This window comes from Aphanomyces astaci, assembly GCF_000520075.1.
Source record: "Aphanomyces astaci strain APO3 unplaced genomic scaffold supercont1.4, whole genome shotgun sequence".
NCBI classification, from domain to species: domain Eukaryota; phylum Oomycota; class Saprolegniomycetes; order Saprolegniales; family Verrucalvaceae; genus Aphanomyces; species Aphanomyces astaci.
Genome location: NW_009798267.1, coordinates 1,353,523 through 1,371,965, shown reverse-complemented (window position 1 = coordinate 1,371,965; position 18,443 = coordinate 1,353,523). Strand labels below are relative to the sequence as shown.

The window sequence follows — 18,443 nt, the reverse complement described above, 5'->3', positions numbered from 1 at the left end:
AAATATCCTTTTATCCGAAATGATCAATGCCAACATCCTTGAAAATGTAATTCTAGGAACTCCACAAAAGGATTTCTTTCATTTGTGTGTCGATCACAAGAAATATCTAAATTTCAAATTTTTGGGTGAGTCATAACTATAGACGCACTATATGATTCGACATTTACGGATTCTTTTTAAGCCAATCAGAGATCTTTAAAGTAATCAAAATGCTTACGAACACTTGTGGGACACACCGATGACTTCACCACACACATAACCAAGAATCGGACGATGCCTCGAGGAAAAACGATCACCGACCACGAAAAAGGCCAAATACAGGCATATTTGGAGGTTAACAAGTCGCTCCGTTGGATCGCCAATGCGTTGGGACGCAGCGATAAACTAGTCCGGACGTATGTTGCGAAGCTCAAGCAATCCCCAAATCCTAAGAGACCTGGACGGCGCACGAAACTGACGCGACGAGACGTTCGACGAATTTTCCGACTCGCCACACGCAAAGGAATGTCATCTAGGCAGATCTCAGCAGCCATAAGCGGTAAAGTAACTCAACGCACTGTAATTCGTGTGCTTAAAATGTCCAAATTCGCAAAGTACATAAAACGCCGCTCGGGCCCGCGCCTCACCTCCAAGCACAAGAAGGACCGGGTCGAATTTGCCTCCAATTATCTTAACAAGCTTGCTGAGTTGAAGACCACGATGTTCTCTGACGAGAAGAAATTCAACCTTGATGGCCCCGACGGCTGTCAGTATTATTGGCATGACCTGCGTGAAGATGTTGAAACCTACTCCAAGCGTGTCGCGGGTGGGGGCTCAGTTATGGTGTGGGGCGGAATGAGCTTCTACAACAAGACTGAACTCGCATTCCTCGAAGGACGACCAGACTCGGCGCGGTACCAAGAAACCCTGGAGGCATACCTCTTGCCAGCGATGCGGGAGTTGAGCGAGTTGACCTCAAGTGCTGAACCCATTTTCCAGCAGGATAACGCAAGTATCCATCGTTCTCGTTCAACGATGGCGTGGTTAGAGGCAATGCCAGGGGATACCATGCCTTGGCCTGCAAATAGCCCTGATTTGAATCCTATCGAGAACGTTTGGGGGGTACTAGCTCGGAAAGTCTATGCGAATGGTCGTCAATTCGACACCAAGGCTCAATTGAAGGCTCAAATCCTGCAATCGTGGCGGGAAATTGAGCAAAGCTACCTATCTCATTTGGTTGAGGGAATGCCAACGAGAATGGCCCAAGTTATTCTTCGCCGTGGACAATGCATCGATAAATAAGTCAATTTACAAAGTGCGTCTATAGTTATGACTCACCCAGAAATTTGAAATTTGGAATTTTTCTCGTAATCCACACACAAATGAATGAAATCTTTTTGTGGGGTTCCTAGAATTACATTTTCGAGGATGTTGCCATAGATCGTTTCGGATAAAAGGAAATTTTTGGTTGAGAAACTCCAAAATTTTGGGGTGCGTCTATAATTTTGTCTCGGACTGTACTTCTTCACACCCGTGTTGTTTTCAGTTTTACTCAGTTGGGTTCGACAAAAAGGTGAGCCTGTCACAAGAGGCGAGTGTTCATCCTGGTATCTCTTAGAACACCCGAGTAACACGAGCTTGGTTGGTACTGTATTGAATTGCCCCGAGATTGGGAACACATCAGCTAACGTTGTTATCCGAGCTTGTTCCTCATCCCGAAAGTGCAGTTTGTAACTGTATTTGGCGCAGCCAATCATAGTGCTCCATTCGAGATCTTGAAGAGGCACAATCAAGACGATAAAGCATGGCCGATAACCTGTCATCTCCCGTAACATGTTCCTTGTGTATTCAACGTCATAACGCAGTCGATGGAGTAGGATCTCCAAAAACTCAAAGAGTTGTTGCACCCAGAGACATCGCCGTATGCATTTCAACCACTTCGTCCGGTCAAAGCAAGGAAACGACCCAAACCTCCAGCATCGCTTCTGCCACTGCCTGCCAATCGGTCGTACGACCCCGCCCTTGTCCACGAGTTAGCTACTTGCGAGCACTTGGTTGTAAAAACCATCCTCCACCGCGAAGATACCCTCGAGCGTGCAAAGATGCTGTTGCACACTACACGTCTATTGCCACGTCAAGACAAGCACACGCTACGTTTGCAATGCTGTGTGGCCACCGTGGATGTTCTTTTGGCGATTCGAGATTGGCGGCAACGGCTCGCAGCCATTCAATCGTTTGGGCGCGTCTTTCTCTGGAACGGAGTCTCGTACATTCGTAAATTGGCCACCGATGTGCCAGCTCTCAAGCAAACGCTTGTGATTACCACTTCACCGACTTCCATGCCCAATCCATTCTTCTTGCCCTGCACCCTAGAAAGTCTACTAGCCCCCTCCTACGACATGATCAACTGGATGGATGATATGGATGCCACCCAGCGCCTTCGAGACGCCGCCTCCGTCTTGTTTCACGACCAAGAGTTTATTCAGCTTTGGAAGGACTCGGCATTGGTTTGTTCCAATCGTTTTCTTCGATACAATGCAAGGCACCATGCCACCACCAACCCCTTCCTGGATCGAATCCGTGCCAGTCAGCTGGAATTCGTGCAGAAGAGTTCGCTATTCGACACATCGCCTGGTCTCCGCCTGCTATGTCACGCCCTCCTTCACCACCTGCATGTGGACTGTCGGTGGGACCCAAAGCACTTGCTGAGTTCGTTGCTAGAGTTTCAACCAGCGGACATGGCATCGTCCGCGGAGGTTGCCTTGACCGATCTGTTTGCCAACCATCCATCTGCCCACCCGTCCAAACTGTTCGGTGATCACGCCGTGTGCGCCTCTTTGAGTCTTTTTGTCTTGCACATTCTTGTTCAACTCGTCGGCCAAAAACGTAAGTGCTCCTGGTCATCATAGTCTCGAAGTTCTGGTGTACTTACTTAATCATGGTATTTCGTCTATTGTAGATCGATGTCCCATGGTTCGTCTTGACAATAGCACCCCCACTTTGCCATTGTCCCCTGCTTCGACATTTCACATCCCAATCCGATTTGCGCTGCATCGAGCATTGGTCCACTGTCGAGCATCGTCCACCCAACGTGTCGATATCACCGTCGCCACACCAGTGCAAGTGTTGACACAGCGAATGACCATCGACGACTTATTGCAAATGTGTTCAAGCTCGTCCACCACAACCAACAACGAGCCCAACGCCAATCCTTTGCTTCAAGATAGCCAAACGTTGTCGGCGTGGATCAAGGCAACTTTCTTACACCAATGTCATCTGACAGCACTTCCACTACAAACGGCCACGTTTACTCCGACGTTGTTGGTGGCTGTGGTGCGAGCCAATCCAGAAGGAATGCGTCCCGTTCGTCTGGGGTCCCTTGATGTGTTACCCTCTACAACGCTGGCCCAAGCTAGGGCAATTGTCGACGTCAATTATTTCCAGGTAAAATACTACTCAATGCTGTTTTTCCATATCATATTCATGATAACATCGGCGTGTGCAGGAGTGCCCGCAACCGTTTCGGTTTCTCTATCGGGGAAGTCCATGTCCGGTGGCTCAAGAAGCATTTCGTTGTGTCGCCGGCGCAATACGAATGGACAACCCGACACTTGTCGTGTGTTCGATGGAGTCGCCGTCATCAATTCGATCGATGCCACACCCACAGCGAAAGGTCAAAGCCCAGCGGATGGTTGCGCATCTGATGTACATTCCAATTGCGTTGGCCGCGGAAGAAAAGCGATTTCGCGAAGAGCGGGAGCGCTTGGAGGCCCTCGCCCGGTTACCACGACCACCAACGTCCATTTCCATGTTTGTCCAGGTTACTTGCCTGGTTCTACAGAGTCATTTTACGACCTTTGTGCTGGTTTGGTATGGTAGGTGGACGTTCCGGCGTTGGAACTGTCGTCATTTCACATCCCCAACGATCGCTTGTGGACGGTCGCGCAATTGTTCGACGAGGTGGCGAAGCAGGTACAGAGCCGTTCAAGTGAATTCTCCATACTAACCAACCAGAACGGTAGTTTGAATGTCGCGTGTCCAGCGCTACCCACGACGTCGTTGTGGATGGCAACATCCTGTTGCATACGGTCGTGGCTGAATCAAGCTGGGACAAGTGCACTTTGAACTTTGTGCACCACCGAGTGAACATCGACGTGCCTTGTGGTGCAGTCTTTTACGTCCAGCAGCACAGTCACATTGTCGTCTTACGGCAACGCGTACGCAATCACTACGGAAAATGCATGCCAAATATTCATATAATTTCGTTTGACGGATAACTTTATGTAGGCTTGCGCGAACCTTCCACCACCCTTTGATCACTGGGGCTTGACCCCAGGACGAAAGGTGTACATTCCTAGCTCTCGTGACGACATGTATACAGTCACAAGCACGAGTATTACCAGTAAAGGCGTCGTGTCATTCCTCCTGGATCGACCTTACGCTGGCCCCACCGATTGGTTTGCAAACATAACCATGCACATGCCGCGGTTGCTAGCAGATCCACGGCTGGAGTGGGAAGTTCAGGGAAAACTGACGTCGTATGTCGTTCGGCATCGAACTAAAGTCCGCGGGCGATGGTTCGGCAAGGCCATGCCCGTGTCCGACGCCCTCTGTCGCCTCCAGACGTCTGACATCCTCGTAAGTGTGATACCCCAATGCTAAACAGACCTAACACGATGTATCGTAGCCACACGTTCGCGCATTGACTGTCGACTGGTTTGTGGATTTTCTGTACGATACTATTTGCACCGCGTTTCCCCTCTCGTACGGCATCACAACAGTGAAATTCGCGACTTTCTTGAAGGCGTATCGCCTTGCCGCGTCCTTGCACATGGTCACACCAAACGAGTGCCACGTGTACTTTAGTCGATTTCTAAATGGCCACGACGTGCTGCTGAAACCTCAGTTTCGTGTCGCACTCAACGATATCGCACATCAAGTGCTCCAATCAACATCACCCCCCCGGGCGCTCGACAAAGCAGCGGTCAACTGCGACCAGAACCATTTCTGCGAAGTTGTTCCACCCTCGCCTCTCACCCTTTGTCGGTTTTTGTTTTCCCATGTCCTTTCTTATGCCCCCCTGCCAGTGCAAGACGCAGTGTTTGGCCACTGCACGGAGCTTGCATTGACGACATTCCTCCAAGCACAGTGTGCGTCGCTCGCACTTCAATCGATGGCTCGTATGCGCTGCCGTCGTCAACAGTACGCATCGTCCTCATATTATTGTAGTTCGCGTTGTGCTCATCTGGGACTTTGGACATGAATAGGTACCTACGGCGGCGACGCCAGACGGTGTTAGTGCAAGCCACGTGGCGCCGATTCGTTTGTCGACGGAAGTACCTATACGACCAAGCGACCCGCGCCCGCCACGCCCGTCTTTGCTTGGAAATGCAAAGTGCCGTTCGATTGCTCATGTACTTGCGTCGCGTGGTGCTCCAACGTCGCATCGACGCCCGGGATGCCGCGAATCGGCTAGCGGACCGCACGATGCTGGCATTTGCAAACGACCACCGATGGTGTCGTCGGTCCCTTCACGACTATCACCACCTTGCACAGCCCCAGCAGCATGACGAACCATCGGCCGATATGACAACTTCTGCATGCGGAGCTCGAAAGGGGAATCGACGACACCAAGGGCGAGTAGTGGCGCTGTACAACCGCCACAGCCATACGTTTACGCGGCTCATCCTCCAGATACACTCACATCCCCGCCTTTCGTCGCTCCGATGGCTCACGGCGTACGACCCCCGCCACTCGTCCGTGCAGGTGCTCCCGCTGGACACAAGTGCCCTCCAACGGATGATCCCATCGACGGATTGGACAACCATCAACGATAACCTCGTGCGTCGCCTGGAAGTCCATCGTTCGTCGGCCATTAGGTTGAGTCGGAAGGAGCATGCGACGCAACCAGGGCGGCGCCTGATCCAGTTGGCGATGGCGTTGCCAGTGGCCAACATTCCACGGCGCCAGCATCGACGTCCGACGCGGTTTGTTCTAAAAGCTGTCGAATACAGTAATGAAGTCATCGTGCAAGTATACAACCCCAGGTATGAATACACATGACAAGTGCAATCTCCTGAATGACTTAGTATTGAGTCGACGATGACGGGTATGATAGGGATTCGAAGACATGGCGATTTCCATCAACGTCCAACGACGAAAGGCACTTGCTAACTGTAAGGACTTGACGCACATCTTGGTGGCTATCAATGGAATTGAGTAGGTGATTCAATCGTTGCGAGTGGTGTCCTTGGAAGTCCCTGGCGAGTACACTGTCATGCTTGAAATGGCTGTCGATGCGATCCTGCGGTCGCACATTGTGTTGGAACTTCAGCGCCACGTTCGTCGCAAATTGGCCCAACGTCGTGCTCAAGACCTTGCGGTACTCCAATGGCTTCGCGTGCAAGTGAAGAACCGATACCAATACGTCCACGCTCCGTCAGGTAATCATGCCGAAGGCTTTCGCCTTGGACTGTTCCTACTTGGAAACCACGAAATCCCCCCAGACGAAACAAATGCATGAGCGAAGGATTTGCTTCGTCTGGGGCGTGGGCAGTTAAATACCTGGAGGTTGGCTTGGACATGGAAAGTGTAAAACGTGTTTAGGATTGTGGCGACACTCGTCCAAGCCAGCGATGCTTCGAGATGCCAACCCCGTCAATGTCATGCGCGAATGGTACTACGTCGGCAACTACACCCAAACCAAAGTGCCGTATGCGTACTACATCTTGCCACGACGAAGTACTATCTCGCGCAAATCAAAAGTCCACGCCGCCATTCATATCCAAGTACGAGATACAACTACCCCCTGTCCCAGAGTTTTACATTAACTAAGAGTCTTAATTAAACTAAATCGTGGTGGTGGTTATGTAGACGTGGTACCGTAACCGCGGCCACAATCGGCACCTCTTTGATTGCGTTCGAACCATGATCACATTGCATCAATTTCACGTCCAGTGGCAAGTGCAAAGTCAGACTACCCCCTTCATCCACATCCCTCGCCTTGTCTTGTACAAAGCCATGTGGCGACACCTCTTTCATGTATGTGCTCAATATATCGTTTTAAGGCACGGAATATCACCTTTTATGTATGTGCTCAATAAATGTATCATTCTGACTATAATATGATACTGGCCACTCCATCGTCATGTAGGAGAACCTGGACGGTGCGGCCCCACTCTACGAAGATGCAGTGCGCTTGTTGGTTGGGAATATTCCCATTCCACCGTCCGATGTTGCCCTAGTCGTGTGTTGCAGTGCTGTGTTTTGGCTATCTGCGAGTTCGAACGACCGACGCCAACTGGCTCTATCATATTTAAGCCGGTATCGAACGAAATTGTTGGAATCTGACGTGGAGTTCGTACATCAACGCTTTTACCATTGGGCTATTGTGAACCACCCGTTGTCCGATGTGGCTACCCACGCCTACGCGGTCTTCCTGCATCTCGTCCGAGGACATGTCACTCAGGCGGACACTCTGTACAATGCATCAATAGATCGGAATTGCCCTCGAGAGCTAGTGGAAGCGGTACCTTACATACACTGTGGTGAGGACATTTCATTACCTGACCAAAAACGAGATAGAATCGACGGCTGGCTCATGTGAACGGTGATCTGATATACGAAGTGTCAAACTTGGACGATTTTGCACTCGCGTTGCGACCACAAGATCGCCGTTCGAGAACAAACCCTGTCGTGATTCTTCAAGTACAACTCTAAAGCACCTCGTTTTTCTCGATTTGGAACGCTGTGACGTGGTTGTAGCGCCACTTCCGCCGCACTAGGCGGCAATACCTGCGCATGCCGAGTCTATTCGCCACGATGCGGGCCATCTCGGTGAATGCGTTGGCTATTGAAAAGTTCCAAACCCTAAGCCCCATCTCGTCGCCAACCACCATGGAATCGGTCGAGAATTACATTTTACACATGCACCTCGTTCAGGTACTTCTCGTCAATCGTCCAATCCCATCAAGATGACATTCTGCATCGAATAGCATACCCCCCATGTTGTGGCAAGTCTATACGCGTCCTACTACTTGACGTCCCCAGCCGTTCGCTGTGGCTACGCCCTGTGGCTCCTTTCCGAGTCTAGTCCTGGCAGCACGACCAAAGCCGTGCATCTTCTTGCAGACATGACTGTCGAAATGAAAACAAAGGGCGTTTTGCGTGCCTTGGAAGTGACATTTCTTCGCTTTGTTGTGATGTGTAACCCCCCCGACGTTCAGGGGCTCCTCAACTACGCCCTTTACGCCCAATTTGTCTTGCAACAGTATGACGTGGCTGAGCGACTATTTGCTGCCGCTGTGGCGTTCCCACAAGACGACCATTTCCCCCTTGCGTTGAAAGTACGATAGATACCCTACTTCTCGTCATGTTTTTGGTAGTGGAGACCTGATATATCATTGTGTTTCTGATATATCATTTTGATATGTTTTAGTTGTCGTTTCGGTTTCGACAACACCGGCTCCCTTGCAACGTCTCGAGTGGTTTGGGCCCCACGCGTGCCGTGTATTATGATAAAACGACCCAAACTGTCGTGACGTTGGGGTGTTGGAGCCGCCTTTGTTTCTACGTCCGGCAAATCTACCCCGTGTATTTCTGGTACATAAATACACTCCCAGTATACTTACTTGCCAACCGAAACGGGGATGGCGTAGGTGTCACGCGCTGACCTTTCAACGAGTGTGGGAAGACCGTATCATGTTAGGCCTCCTCAATGTATCCCATGACGTGAGGGAATATGTCGCTCAACTTCGACAATCTCAAGCCATCTCCAAGTTGCAGGTACTGCAGAACCAAATACGAAGATTGCCATATTTACCAAGTTATTTCACCTTTTATGACAAACAGGCATCGAGCCGGCAGTGGCTCGACCGGCGGCACTTTCTCCGTTTACGCGAGTTTCCGATGCATGGCGGCTCCATGGAAGCGGCATTGACATTGCACTTTGTAGAGGTATACTAATCATGTTGACTCTTATGTGCTGCCGTTTCTGGTGTCCAGCAAACGGCACCTTTGTCAATCATAGTTACATGTATATTGCTTTCATGTGCTTAGTTGACTTTTCGCTTTGGATAGTAAATCCATAGAAGCGTCAGTTCTTACTTGTCCGGTTTTACGCAGGGGAACTGGGTTAAAGCTGAATCGGCGTACATTCAACTGTTGTACGTCGAGCCTTGGAATGCAGTGGCGACGGGGGGGCTGGTCATGGTGCAGCGTCTGTTGCAGACCCTGCAACCACGTGATGCCACGTCATCGCACAACCATCGGGGAAAATGGACGCAGGCGTACAAGCGGTTCCATTGTTCGATCAATTCCAATCGTCGTGCCGACGGCGTCCGCGTGCTGCTCCAGTGGAGTCGACTCGCGTTGACCACCCAGCCATTTCCGTCCCTTCCATATCTTCCATCGCAAACGCATGCATCAACGCCGTGGTGGCGATGGCTGAACTATGCGTTGTGTCTTCACTATATCGCACAACGTTATGACGTGGCAGAATCCGTCTATCAAAAGTACAGTTGCAACGGTCCTTCCACGAGCGATTACGATGTATTTGCGATGGTATTACATGTATTAGCTGTACTTTGGTCGTTGGAGAATGACATGTTGGTGTAGATGCACCGCGACTTTTTACGTCAACGGGGTCGCAACGAGCTTCACATGGGTGATTTCCCACCTCGTGAAGGACGCCGAGATGCCGTTCCGGTGCCGCCGCATCCTTCGTGGACTCTAATCGACCCTTCATGGCAGCGTATTCGAGCCCACCGACATGTGTATTGGTACGAATGAAACTCAAACTTGATCAATATAGGACTAACATGTGTGTATCCAGGCGGCACCAGACAACTGGCATGTGCCGGTGGAGTGTCAAGCTCAGTATTTGCCCTGACGCGGCGCATCTCGCCGCTCGGACGATTCAAAAGTGGGCCAAACGACATTGGAATCCTTTCGCCATGCTGTCAGCGTGGACTAGCGGTCGCTGCGTAGCTGTCAGCATGAAAACTGGCCTTGACTTGTGGTCAGAAGACTCAACGACCGAAGTTACAAGTCGTTGTGATCGTGTACTTCGTCAAGTACTGTATCGCATGTTAGTCCTAGTAAGTAGGTTGTTTGACCCCCTTTGACATGAATTCCCTTCTCGTCTGCGACGTGGTGATGGCAGGAGCTAGCCAGGGACACGAACTTCTATCGTGCTGACGTGTGTACGTAGGAAGTAGACATGTTGGAGATTGAGATCCACGACAGTTGGGCAAACGATCCGGCGTTGTGCCCGTTGGGGCTGTTGGTGTGCTGCTTTGAGAACACCCCTGCCGAACGCGGACACTCCATCTTTGGATCCCAATGGAACACTAGGCTCCATGCCGTCTCGAAACCAACGTGGGAGACCAAAGTCCTGCCGTGCTTTCAGTTTGCACTTGCGAGGAGCCCACTGTCCCCCCGCGTCTGGCTGCTTGTCGCGCTGATTGCGCACTATATTCAACCCACGAACGCCGTGCTTGCTCATCGCTTATACCACCACAGTCTCGCCCTCGCTGCATCCGACAAACGGGTGGCAGATGTAGTACACTACGTACGTCGATTGACTTGGAAGTACTTTATGTGTTTTTTCATATGGTGGTGGCTGGTTGTAGCATTGGCGAGAGCTCGAGCGACAATTTCCCCATGTTTGCTCTCGTCGAACGGTGTACCATAAGGATACTGTCACCGTGGCTACTGTCCATCCGTTTCTACGACTGCGAGTGTGGCACGGACAGTATCTTTGGTAGGTCCTCCCTCTAATCTCTCTAGTCATACAATCCCACCATGAACGCACCCCATTGACAATGTTGATTACTTTGTCCTCCAAGGTGGAACACACTCACCGAACGCATCCTCGTCCAGCCGACGCGGTTGCTGTTTCAAGTGCCCATCGCATTGTGCAACCGGGATGACGTCGTGTGTCGGATTCAGGTACTATTACTAACCCATCTAGTACAGTCTGCATGTAGGGCTGGGTCTTTCGTGACCATTCATTATGTTTGTTTTAGCGGTTTCTCCGCCAACACGGCCGACCTTGTTTGCATCGAGTCGTGTACCAGAGCGGCGTGTTTCGACGTGTGCGTTGGTTGTACGAAGAGGCCCGACCGCCGTCTCCACTCGACCTATCCGACTCGTTGTCACCCAACATCCAATCGTCCGAGGCGTGGCTGCGACGTGGTTTGTACCGTTGGTGCAAATCGGTACGACATCACATGTTATATTCAGTGCAAAGTGCCCTTTTGACATGTTTGGGTCGTGTAGAACGACTTGCAGGAGGGGTTGAAAGTGTGGATGGAAGGATGCGAACACTGTCCACTCGACAGCCCACTAGTGCAAGTCACAACTTTGGCCACCATGGTCAGCCATAGAAACCTTCACCACCCAACTGCCCTGCAACAGTTGCTGGTGACGAAACCCCACCCGTGCTTCAGCAACGGAGGGATAGTCTGGGACTGCCTTTACTGGACACTCTTGACCACTCAATCTCAAGAAACGTTGACACAAGTGTATCTGATTCTCGCATTGGGTGCGTTGCACGTGTCCAAGCAAGTTGCTGACGCACACTGGTGGTGTCTTCAAGCGTTTGGGGCCGCTGGTTCCACCAATAATCCGTGCTACCGTGAGGTGATGATACTATGAAGATATTATATACAAGTCGACGGAATGCACTGACTGACTGGTCGAGTGGCAGATGCTCGAGAACTTCTTTACCTACTACCACGACGAGATCCAATTGTTGGGGCCATCGATGGCCATGCGACAAGGTGCTACGTTGACCGCTCCATCCTTGTCGTCATCTGTCGTGGCGGAGTGGTTGCAGTACTCCATGACGTCGTGGCAGCATCATCCAAAGGGATTCTACGTGCACACTCGGTCTGGTAAAGCGTACTGGGCCAAGCCCGTCGCTCTATCGATCACTCCTCGATCGCATCAATACATCCACGCCGCTCATGTATTACAAGTACGACCTCCTTTTCCATCCACGAGTAGTCTTCGCCTTGTTCTCAAAGGTGGTTTTTAGGCGTTTTGGCGGTTCTATGGAAGCTTGTGGCGACAGCTGCGACGACGGTACTTGCCGCAGCTGACATCCGCTGTCAACTTCCACAACAAAATCAAAGCCCAAGACACAACGCCCATAGAGCGGGCCTTGATGGTGCACGCCTTGCATGGCGATGTCGCCACTGCCTCGGCGATGTACATGACCATCCTATCCAACCAACCCAGAGATTCAGTTGCGATGCGGGGCTTGGCCTTGTGCTACTTGGCTTCCGACGCTCCTTTAGATCAAGTAAGTATGCTACGTTACAAGTTGGCATCATTTTGCATACTGATATACAACATCCATAAACATAGATTTCACGGCGCGCCGACGTGTTGTTGCAACGAGCTGCCCTTGTCGATGCTACCTCCACGGGGACCAAGAGTCTGGATCAAGGGATGATAGCCAGCTATTACTTCGTGTTTGGGCTCTTGGGTGCCCCAGACAACCCGTGTATGGTGCTCAATGTGGCGTTGTGGCATGAATATGTTGTTCGAAACGATGCTGTGGCCCGCAAATGTTATCACTGGGCCACGCACAGATCGATGCATAGCCTAGCACTGGTATGAGCGATACTCCTTTGCCACTCTGCCAGGATCACTATTTCTAACGCAAAATATGCTGACATGTGTCTGACTTTGCACTGTTCGTAGCCGCGGATTCGACATCAGCTGCAGTGCTTACCAACTGGACTCCACCCCCAAGGGCCTTTGCGCCGCCCCAAGCACACCATGGCCATTCGGCAGCATCCCCTCTTTCCAGAATGGATGCAATGTCTCGATCTGTCAGTTGATGCCCCTGTGCTTTCGTTGTACTGGTGGGTATAGTAGTACTCTCCTAAAAGAATCTAGATGTACTATATTTTACCAAGTGCAAGGTGAGTGTGGTGACGCAATACTTCTTGTGCGTTTTGTATCGTAGGTTCAACTCCAAGACCACACGCACGGCGTGGAGTGTACCCCAGCACGCATACGTCGTCGTCAAGTACAGTGAACGCCAGCGCCATAGCATTGCCATTCTACAAGTAACGTACCGCAATCCATCCATTCGTATTTATGGAATCATAGAGGTTTTATCGGCGCCATGTCACATGTACGACCCCCGTAGCGTTTGGAGTCAAGTCGCTCGTACGAGCGCTCAAGTACCATCATTCTGTCCGAGTCAAGTACGAGGCCGACCCAACGCGATCCGCGGCGGTGGCCAACTACGCCCTCCATGTCCACACGTTTGAGGTATGTACATACATCCACGAATCGGCATGTTGATAACTACGTACTGTGGGCTGTATAGAACGACCCGAAGCGAGCCAAGCTGTTGTACAAGGAAGCGTTGACTGTGAGCAAGCACCATGTCGTGTCGTGCTGCTACGCGCTGTTCCTCTTGGCGGTGTGTCAGCCCCCTCGATTGCACTCAACCCGCGAAGCCGCCACACGAATTGCAGAGGCAAAGCGAGCCAGCCCCACGTGGCAAGCCGACTTTGCCGTCGCCCACCACTGCTTCTTTCGATACGCGCTGGTGGCGCACCCTAGCGAATCGTGGGCCTGGCTCAATTATGCGTTGCTGATGGAATGCATATACGAAGACGCCGAGGTGGCCGACCACATGTACCGACGGGGGCTCGCTCTCGAGGAAGAGATCAAAGCAAAACGACAAACTAGGAATCGTCGGGCTAGTAGCAGTAGTAGTAATAGCAGTAGCTCTGTCGTTTTTCTTGCCACTGGGTTTCTTGACGAGGTGGGTCAGTTGTGCTTTTCGTGTGCGAGGATACTGTTTGCTACTTACTTTATGTGTCGTGTCGACTGTGTAGAACTACACGGCGTTTCGACTCAAGTGTGCAAAAGGCGGGAGCTTAGGCCTCCAAGGGCCGCTCCAACGCGTATACAAGGCGTCGACATGTGTCCACTCGTGGGGACATTGGAAATACATGCAAATGCCATCAAGTGAAGTACAAGCTGCTGTGGAATCAGAAGTTGGCTTGATGGCAACTAGCGATAACGTCACGAGTCGAATGTTCTGGTAGTTACGACGGATGCGCCTAATTTGGATGGCTGATATTGGTTGTAGGTACAACATGATAACGTGTCAAACGTTCTGGGACCGTCCCGACTCACTGTGTCCATCCATTGACGCTGTGACGCCTGCATTTGTTCGAACCCATGCTCAATGGAGCAGTCGATGCCATAACGTCATTGTTCGATTACAGGTATAGTTTGAATGCTATCCACCGTCAGTCGTATGTGTGACATTTTAGGACCTGATATATATCATATTGAACTTTCCGTTGTTTTGTGATGGTAGAGATGGGTTCGAACGTGTATATGCCGGCGTGTGGGTCTGGTGCTCGTCACTTTCGACGCCCCTCGGGCATGGAATCGATTGATTTTGTCGACCGACAAGTTTGACGTTGCGTTAACTACCCATGCAATCCACGTACGTCAGTCGTCAACTAGATATCGACCATCATCACATATATATGTTCCTAATACAAGCAACAAGCAACCACCGTTGATCATCTGTCATCATCGTGCATGATATGTTGCATAGTGCGATGCGAACAAAGCGGTCGCCATGTACCGGGCGGTGTTGGATGCGACGCCCAAACATCCACATGCGTCGTGGTGTTTAGGGCTCGCTCTCCTTTCGCTAGGCAGACACGACGAAGCCTTGCCACTGCTACATCCCAAGATGCCACCCAATCGGGGTCTCCTCTCCGCTGCGTCCGCGACCTTTCGCTCCCTCTCGCCACTTTCAATAGCAGCAGCGTCGGATCGCGGACGACAGTTCCACCGAAGGGGCACGACAACGAGTGGCAGCAGCAGCCCCACGATCCCCGCCGTCCGTCGAGTGAGGGAGGATGGTGACCCCTCCCGTCCTCCTTCAGCGACACGGCCGTCCCCCATCCACACTCCCTCCAAGCTGTCCAAAGCCTCTGCCCAAATTGCCCTTGTGTTTCAATTCCAAGCCGTGCGACAGCCCACGGACCCGACGTCGCTGCTGCAATTTGCCCTTGTGCTTCAGCATAACCCCCATCGCCCGGACGCTTTTTTGGCGGTCGCGCGGTTCTTCATGCAGCGCGCGGTGCGCTGCGCTCAAGCCGACGACTCGTTTCCGTCCACCCACCTATCTACAATGGTACTAAAGTGATATATCCAAAGGGACACTGGGGTCGAGTTTGCTGTTGAGAATGTTCAAGTGATATTTCTAGTAGTCATCTACATCATGTCAACAACCGCAACGACCTTCGGTGTCCCTTTACACTATTCGTTTGACTGTGAGAACACTCCACTGATAACTTCTGTTGTCGTAGACGAGTGTGCAACACGCTCTGTGGCGTCAACTGTGGGAAACCGAAGACAATGGCGGCAGGTGCTGCGGGCCAGGACAAGCAGCGTATCGATCGTCCACGCTGGTAGCCGTTCATGGCGATGGATGGCAGCGGCGAGAATGGACGGACGGTGATGTGCCCCATCCATGTCGACGCTTTTGGTATGTCACGATATGATGCAACGACAGAAATATCAAACTCGACGACTAGGGTGCACGTTCCGACGTGTCGGACGCAGTGGTCTGACCCCAGCGATACTCTTGTAAACAACGACATTCCAACGTACTGACGTTGGGGCTAAGACGTCAAGGCCATTGGATGATGATTCATAGTTAAGCTAGTACGCGGCTGAGTGATTTTAACTTTACAGCGTAATATCAATATCAATTGGATGATGATTCAGCTTGACGAACGAACGACTTAACAAAAAGTCCAATTTATAAGGTGCTCGGTCCATTTTAAAGTGCACTGAATCAGCCAATCAATTCCTCGAAAGGCAGTTTTTCACCTAACCGCCCACAATCGAGTATACAAATATTAAGCTTAAAATGGAGACCACCTTAAAATCGACCGCTTGTTTCGTGAATGAGTACGAATAATAACAAGAAGCGTATCGACTCTACAACTCCCAAAATGGCGTTGATTTTAGCTCTTGTTGAATTATAATCAGATACCAACAAGTCGATTTTTACATGCCTTGCGTGGAAAAAAGTATTTTTATTTTAACTGTAAATTGCACTTTTTTACGTTACTTGTATCGGCGACCAGGTCCAAGGCATGGAGACTAGACCGCGCCTTGGCGGAACATGGCTTGGGCGACTTTGAGGAAGCCCGTGATGTTGGTGGCCGCATGGTAGTCGCCGCGCGCCAAGTTGAACTCGACGGCCGTGGTCGAGATAGCCGAAAACACATCTTGCATGCACTCTACAATTCCATGAGTGTATGTATTATATAGACAGCAACACACACAATATCTCAAGCCCCAACATAGATATGGTGCCGCGAACCTTGGACAATGCGGTCAATGTCAGCGGGACGCAATGCACTCAAGCCGGACGTTCGAGTGATCAGCGCGAGCTACGTCCAAGCATCAGGAACAACAACATGAGATCGTTGAGGGGTACCGCGGCGCCGTTGGTTGCTTTACACGGTCCGTAGATGGCGTTGCTTTGCTGAATGTACTTGATCGCCTAACGTTACATAACGTTTAAGGGTAGTCAGTTCATGAGAACTTTTGAGATTCGGAAAGGAACGCGCGTTTTACTTCTTGGCTGAGGGGCAAGTGCGCGCCTTCAAAGAGGCCCTTGCAGCCGTTCTTGATGAGTTTCTTGGCTTTTTCCTCTACATGAACATGCAACCGGCCCAACATTACAACGCCCCCCCTTGTCACACATTGCAGTGAAAGGTCACCACTCCCCCCTTCACTCTATCGCATAGACAACGACGAAGACGACCGTACCATCGAGGTCGTGTTGCATGGCGCAAGGAAATGCATAGTCGCAGGGAACGTCCCAGAGACTCCCGTCTTCCGTGGGGCAGTACGTGGCACTTGTGGATGTCATGATGTACCCCCCTAGATGCGCCTTGTGCTCCGCCTTGATTTGCTTGAGACGGTGCAATTGCTCGCGTGTAAACCCTACCCCGACCCTTTCTCGTCACCAAATCCTATTCATACTACACTCGAGCACATACCGGCGGGCTCGATGACGTGGCCCCAGACGTCGCTAAACCCGATGGGAATCGCGCCCAAGTCCAGGAGCTTGTCGGCCGCGTTCAGCGCCACCGTGCCCGACCCAGAGATCAAGCACCGCTTCCCCACCAGACTCTGGCCGTTTGCTTCGACCATGAGCTTGGCCATATGCGCTAGGCCGTGACCAGGCACTTGCGGAAAGTACGCGCTGCCCCCCAGCACCCCGTCCACGCCCTACAACGTCTCTGTCCGTTGCACATCAATAGTCCCGTCGTGATGACGTACCAGGGGATGCAGCTGCCGGAGACGCTTGAACTGACCAAACATGAACCCGAGCTCGCGCGGACCGACGTTGACGCCGGCGGTGGGGATGTCGGTGGTTGGTCCAATGTAATTCGCCAACTCGGTCGTGAACGATTGGCAGAACCGCATGATCTCCGCCTCAGACTTGTCGAGCGGGTTGAAGTCGGCGCCGCCGGCCGCACCGCCCAACGGACCGTACACGGCATTCCGAAACACGTTTTCAAACGCTAGGAACTTGACCGTGCCGTGACGTGTCTCGGGGTGGAAGCGAAGGCCGCCGACGTATGGACCTAGTGTCGAAGGTGACAACGTACTGATTTCACAACGATGGTGCATTGCGTACCGCAACAGCTGGAGAATTGCACGCGGAAGCCTCGGTTCACGCGGCGACTGCCCGAATCGTCGACCCATGGGACACGGAACTAGATGGACGCATGAAGAGAACGCATATGAGGTGGGGAGGATGGAGCATCTCACTTGAATCACACGCTCCGGTTCCATGAGTTGCTTCATCACCCAAGCATACTTGGGGTACCGGTCAAACACTGGCACAACCGACTCCGTGAAACTTTTGACGGCGGTCAGAAATCTACGGTAAGCAGCATGAACACGTGCGTCAGATCTAGCAAGATTCCTCCAAACGTATGTGTGCTTTGACGTACTCGGTTTGGTACGGGTCACGACGGTGGGCTTCCTCGTACCTACATATTCATGCATGAGAAGAATAAAGACCCTGCCCCCCCTTCGTATGCGGACGACGCACAGCATATCAGCGGCTTCGGTTCCGGTGCGGAACTTCTTGTCCCCTTCGCGACGGAACAGGGGTTTGTTGCGCCAAGCTTTCTTGCCGTGCGTCGTTCCATGCACATCCGCCATGAGATTCGTCGGTCGCGAGCTATCCGAGAAGAGCCGCACCGCCGCTCGACGCCACGTTGCTTGCATGATATCAAGTTGCCAAGTGCCCATCATGTGCAAAAAAAGAGAACTTTCCCTGATGGGATTGTGCAATCCAAGATACTTTTATACGGCGATTCCATTGGTAGAATCAGATCATTTATGGATCTTTATAGCCAATGGGATCACGTGAT

At 51.6% G+C, this 18,443-nt stretch overlaps 2 protein-coding genes across 3 annotated transcripts; one reads left to right on the top strand and one right to left on the bottom strand.

Annotated features, from left to right (window-relative positions):
• Window positions 1–273: 273 nt before the first annotated feature.
• On the top strand, window positions 274–15,651 carry H257_02623 (hypothetical protein; the record flags this gene model as incomplete). Its single annotated transcript, XM_009826344.1, has 42 exons — window positions 274–958; window positions 1,028–1,101; window positions 1,857–2,865; window positions 2,939–3,423; window positions 3,485–3,799; window positions 3,859–3,951; window positions 4,002–4,196; window positions 4,267–4,617; window positions 4,667–5,181; window positions 5,247–6,026; window positions 6,098–6,155; window positions 6,203–6,422; window positions 6,586–6,767; window positions 6,853–7,020; window positions 7,133–7,507; window positions 7,564–7,686; window positions 7,744–7,920; window positions 7,974–8,324; window positions 8,417–8,580; window positions 8,637–8,763; window positions 8,830–8,934; window positions 9,103–9,540; window positions 9,595–9,758; window positions 9,812–9,962; window positions 10,190–10,549; window positions 10,611–10,741; window positions 10,827–10,929; window positions 11,007–11,198; window positions 11,260–11,622; window positions 11,690–11,959; window positions 12,020–12,286; window positions 12,352–12,600; window positions 12,691–12,854; window positions 12,959–13,061; window positions 13,105–13,269; window positions 13,328–13,771; window positions 13,845–14,053; window positions 14,102–14,240; window positions 14,336–14,467; window positions 14,582–15,169; window positions 15,345–15,523; window positions 15,573–15,651. 42 exons carry the CDS (start codon window positions 274–276, stop codon window positions 15,649–15,651), a joined length of 11,442 nt encoding a protein of 3,813 aa, XP_009824646.1.
• A 402-nt stretch (window positions 15,652–16,053) lies between these two features.
• Window positions 16,054–18,336, bottom strand: H257_02622. Of its 2 annotated transcripts, XM_009826342.1 has the most exons (11): window positions 18,119–18,336; window positions 18,018–18,056; window positions 17,833–17,944; window positions 17,699–17,777; window positions 17,338–17,645; window positions 17,055–17,286; window positions 16,822–16,998; window positions 16,627–16,703; window positions 16,487–16,552; window positions 16,370–16,439; window positions 16,054–16,286 (listed from the first exon to the last, which is right to left on the bottom strand). In XM_009826342.1, the coding sequence occupies exons 1-11, from the start codon at window positions 18,322–18,324 to the stop codon at window positions 16,147–16,149; spliced, it is 1,506 nt and encodes a 501-aa protein (XP_009824644.1). In that variant the 5' UTR covers window positions 18,325–18,336; the 3' UTR covers window positions 16,054–16,146. The 2 variants fall into 2 exon arrangements, with proteins under 2 accessions (XP_009824644.1, XP_009824645.1); XM_009826343.1 differs by having other exon boundaries at window positions 16,487–16,998.
• Window positions 18,337–18,443: the final 107 nt, after the last annotated feature.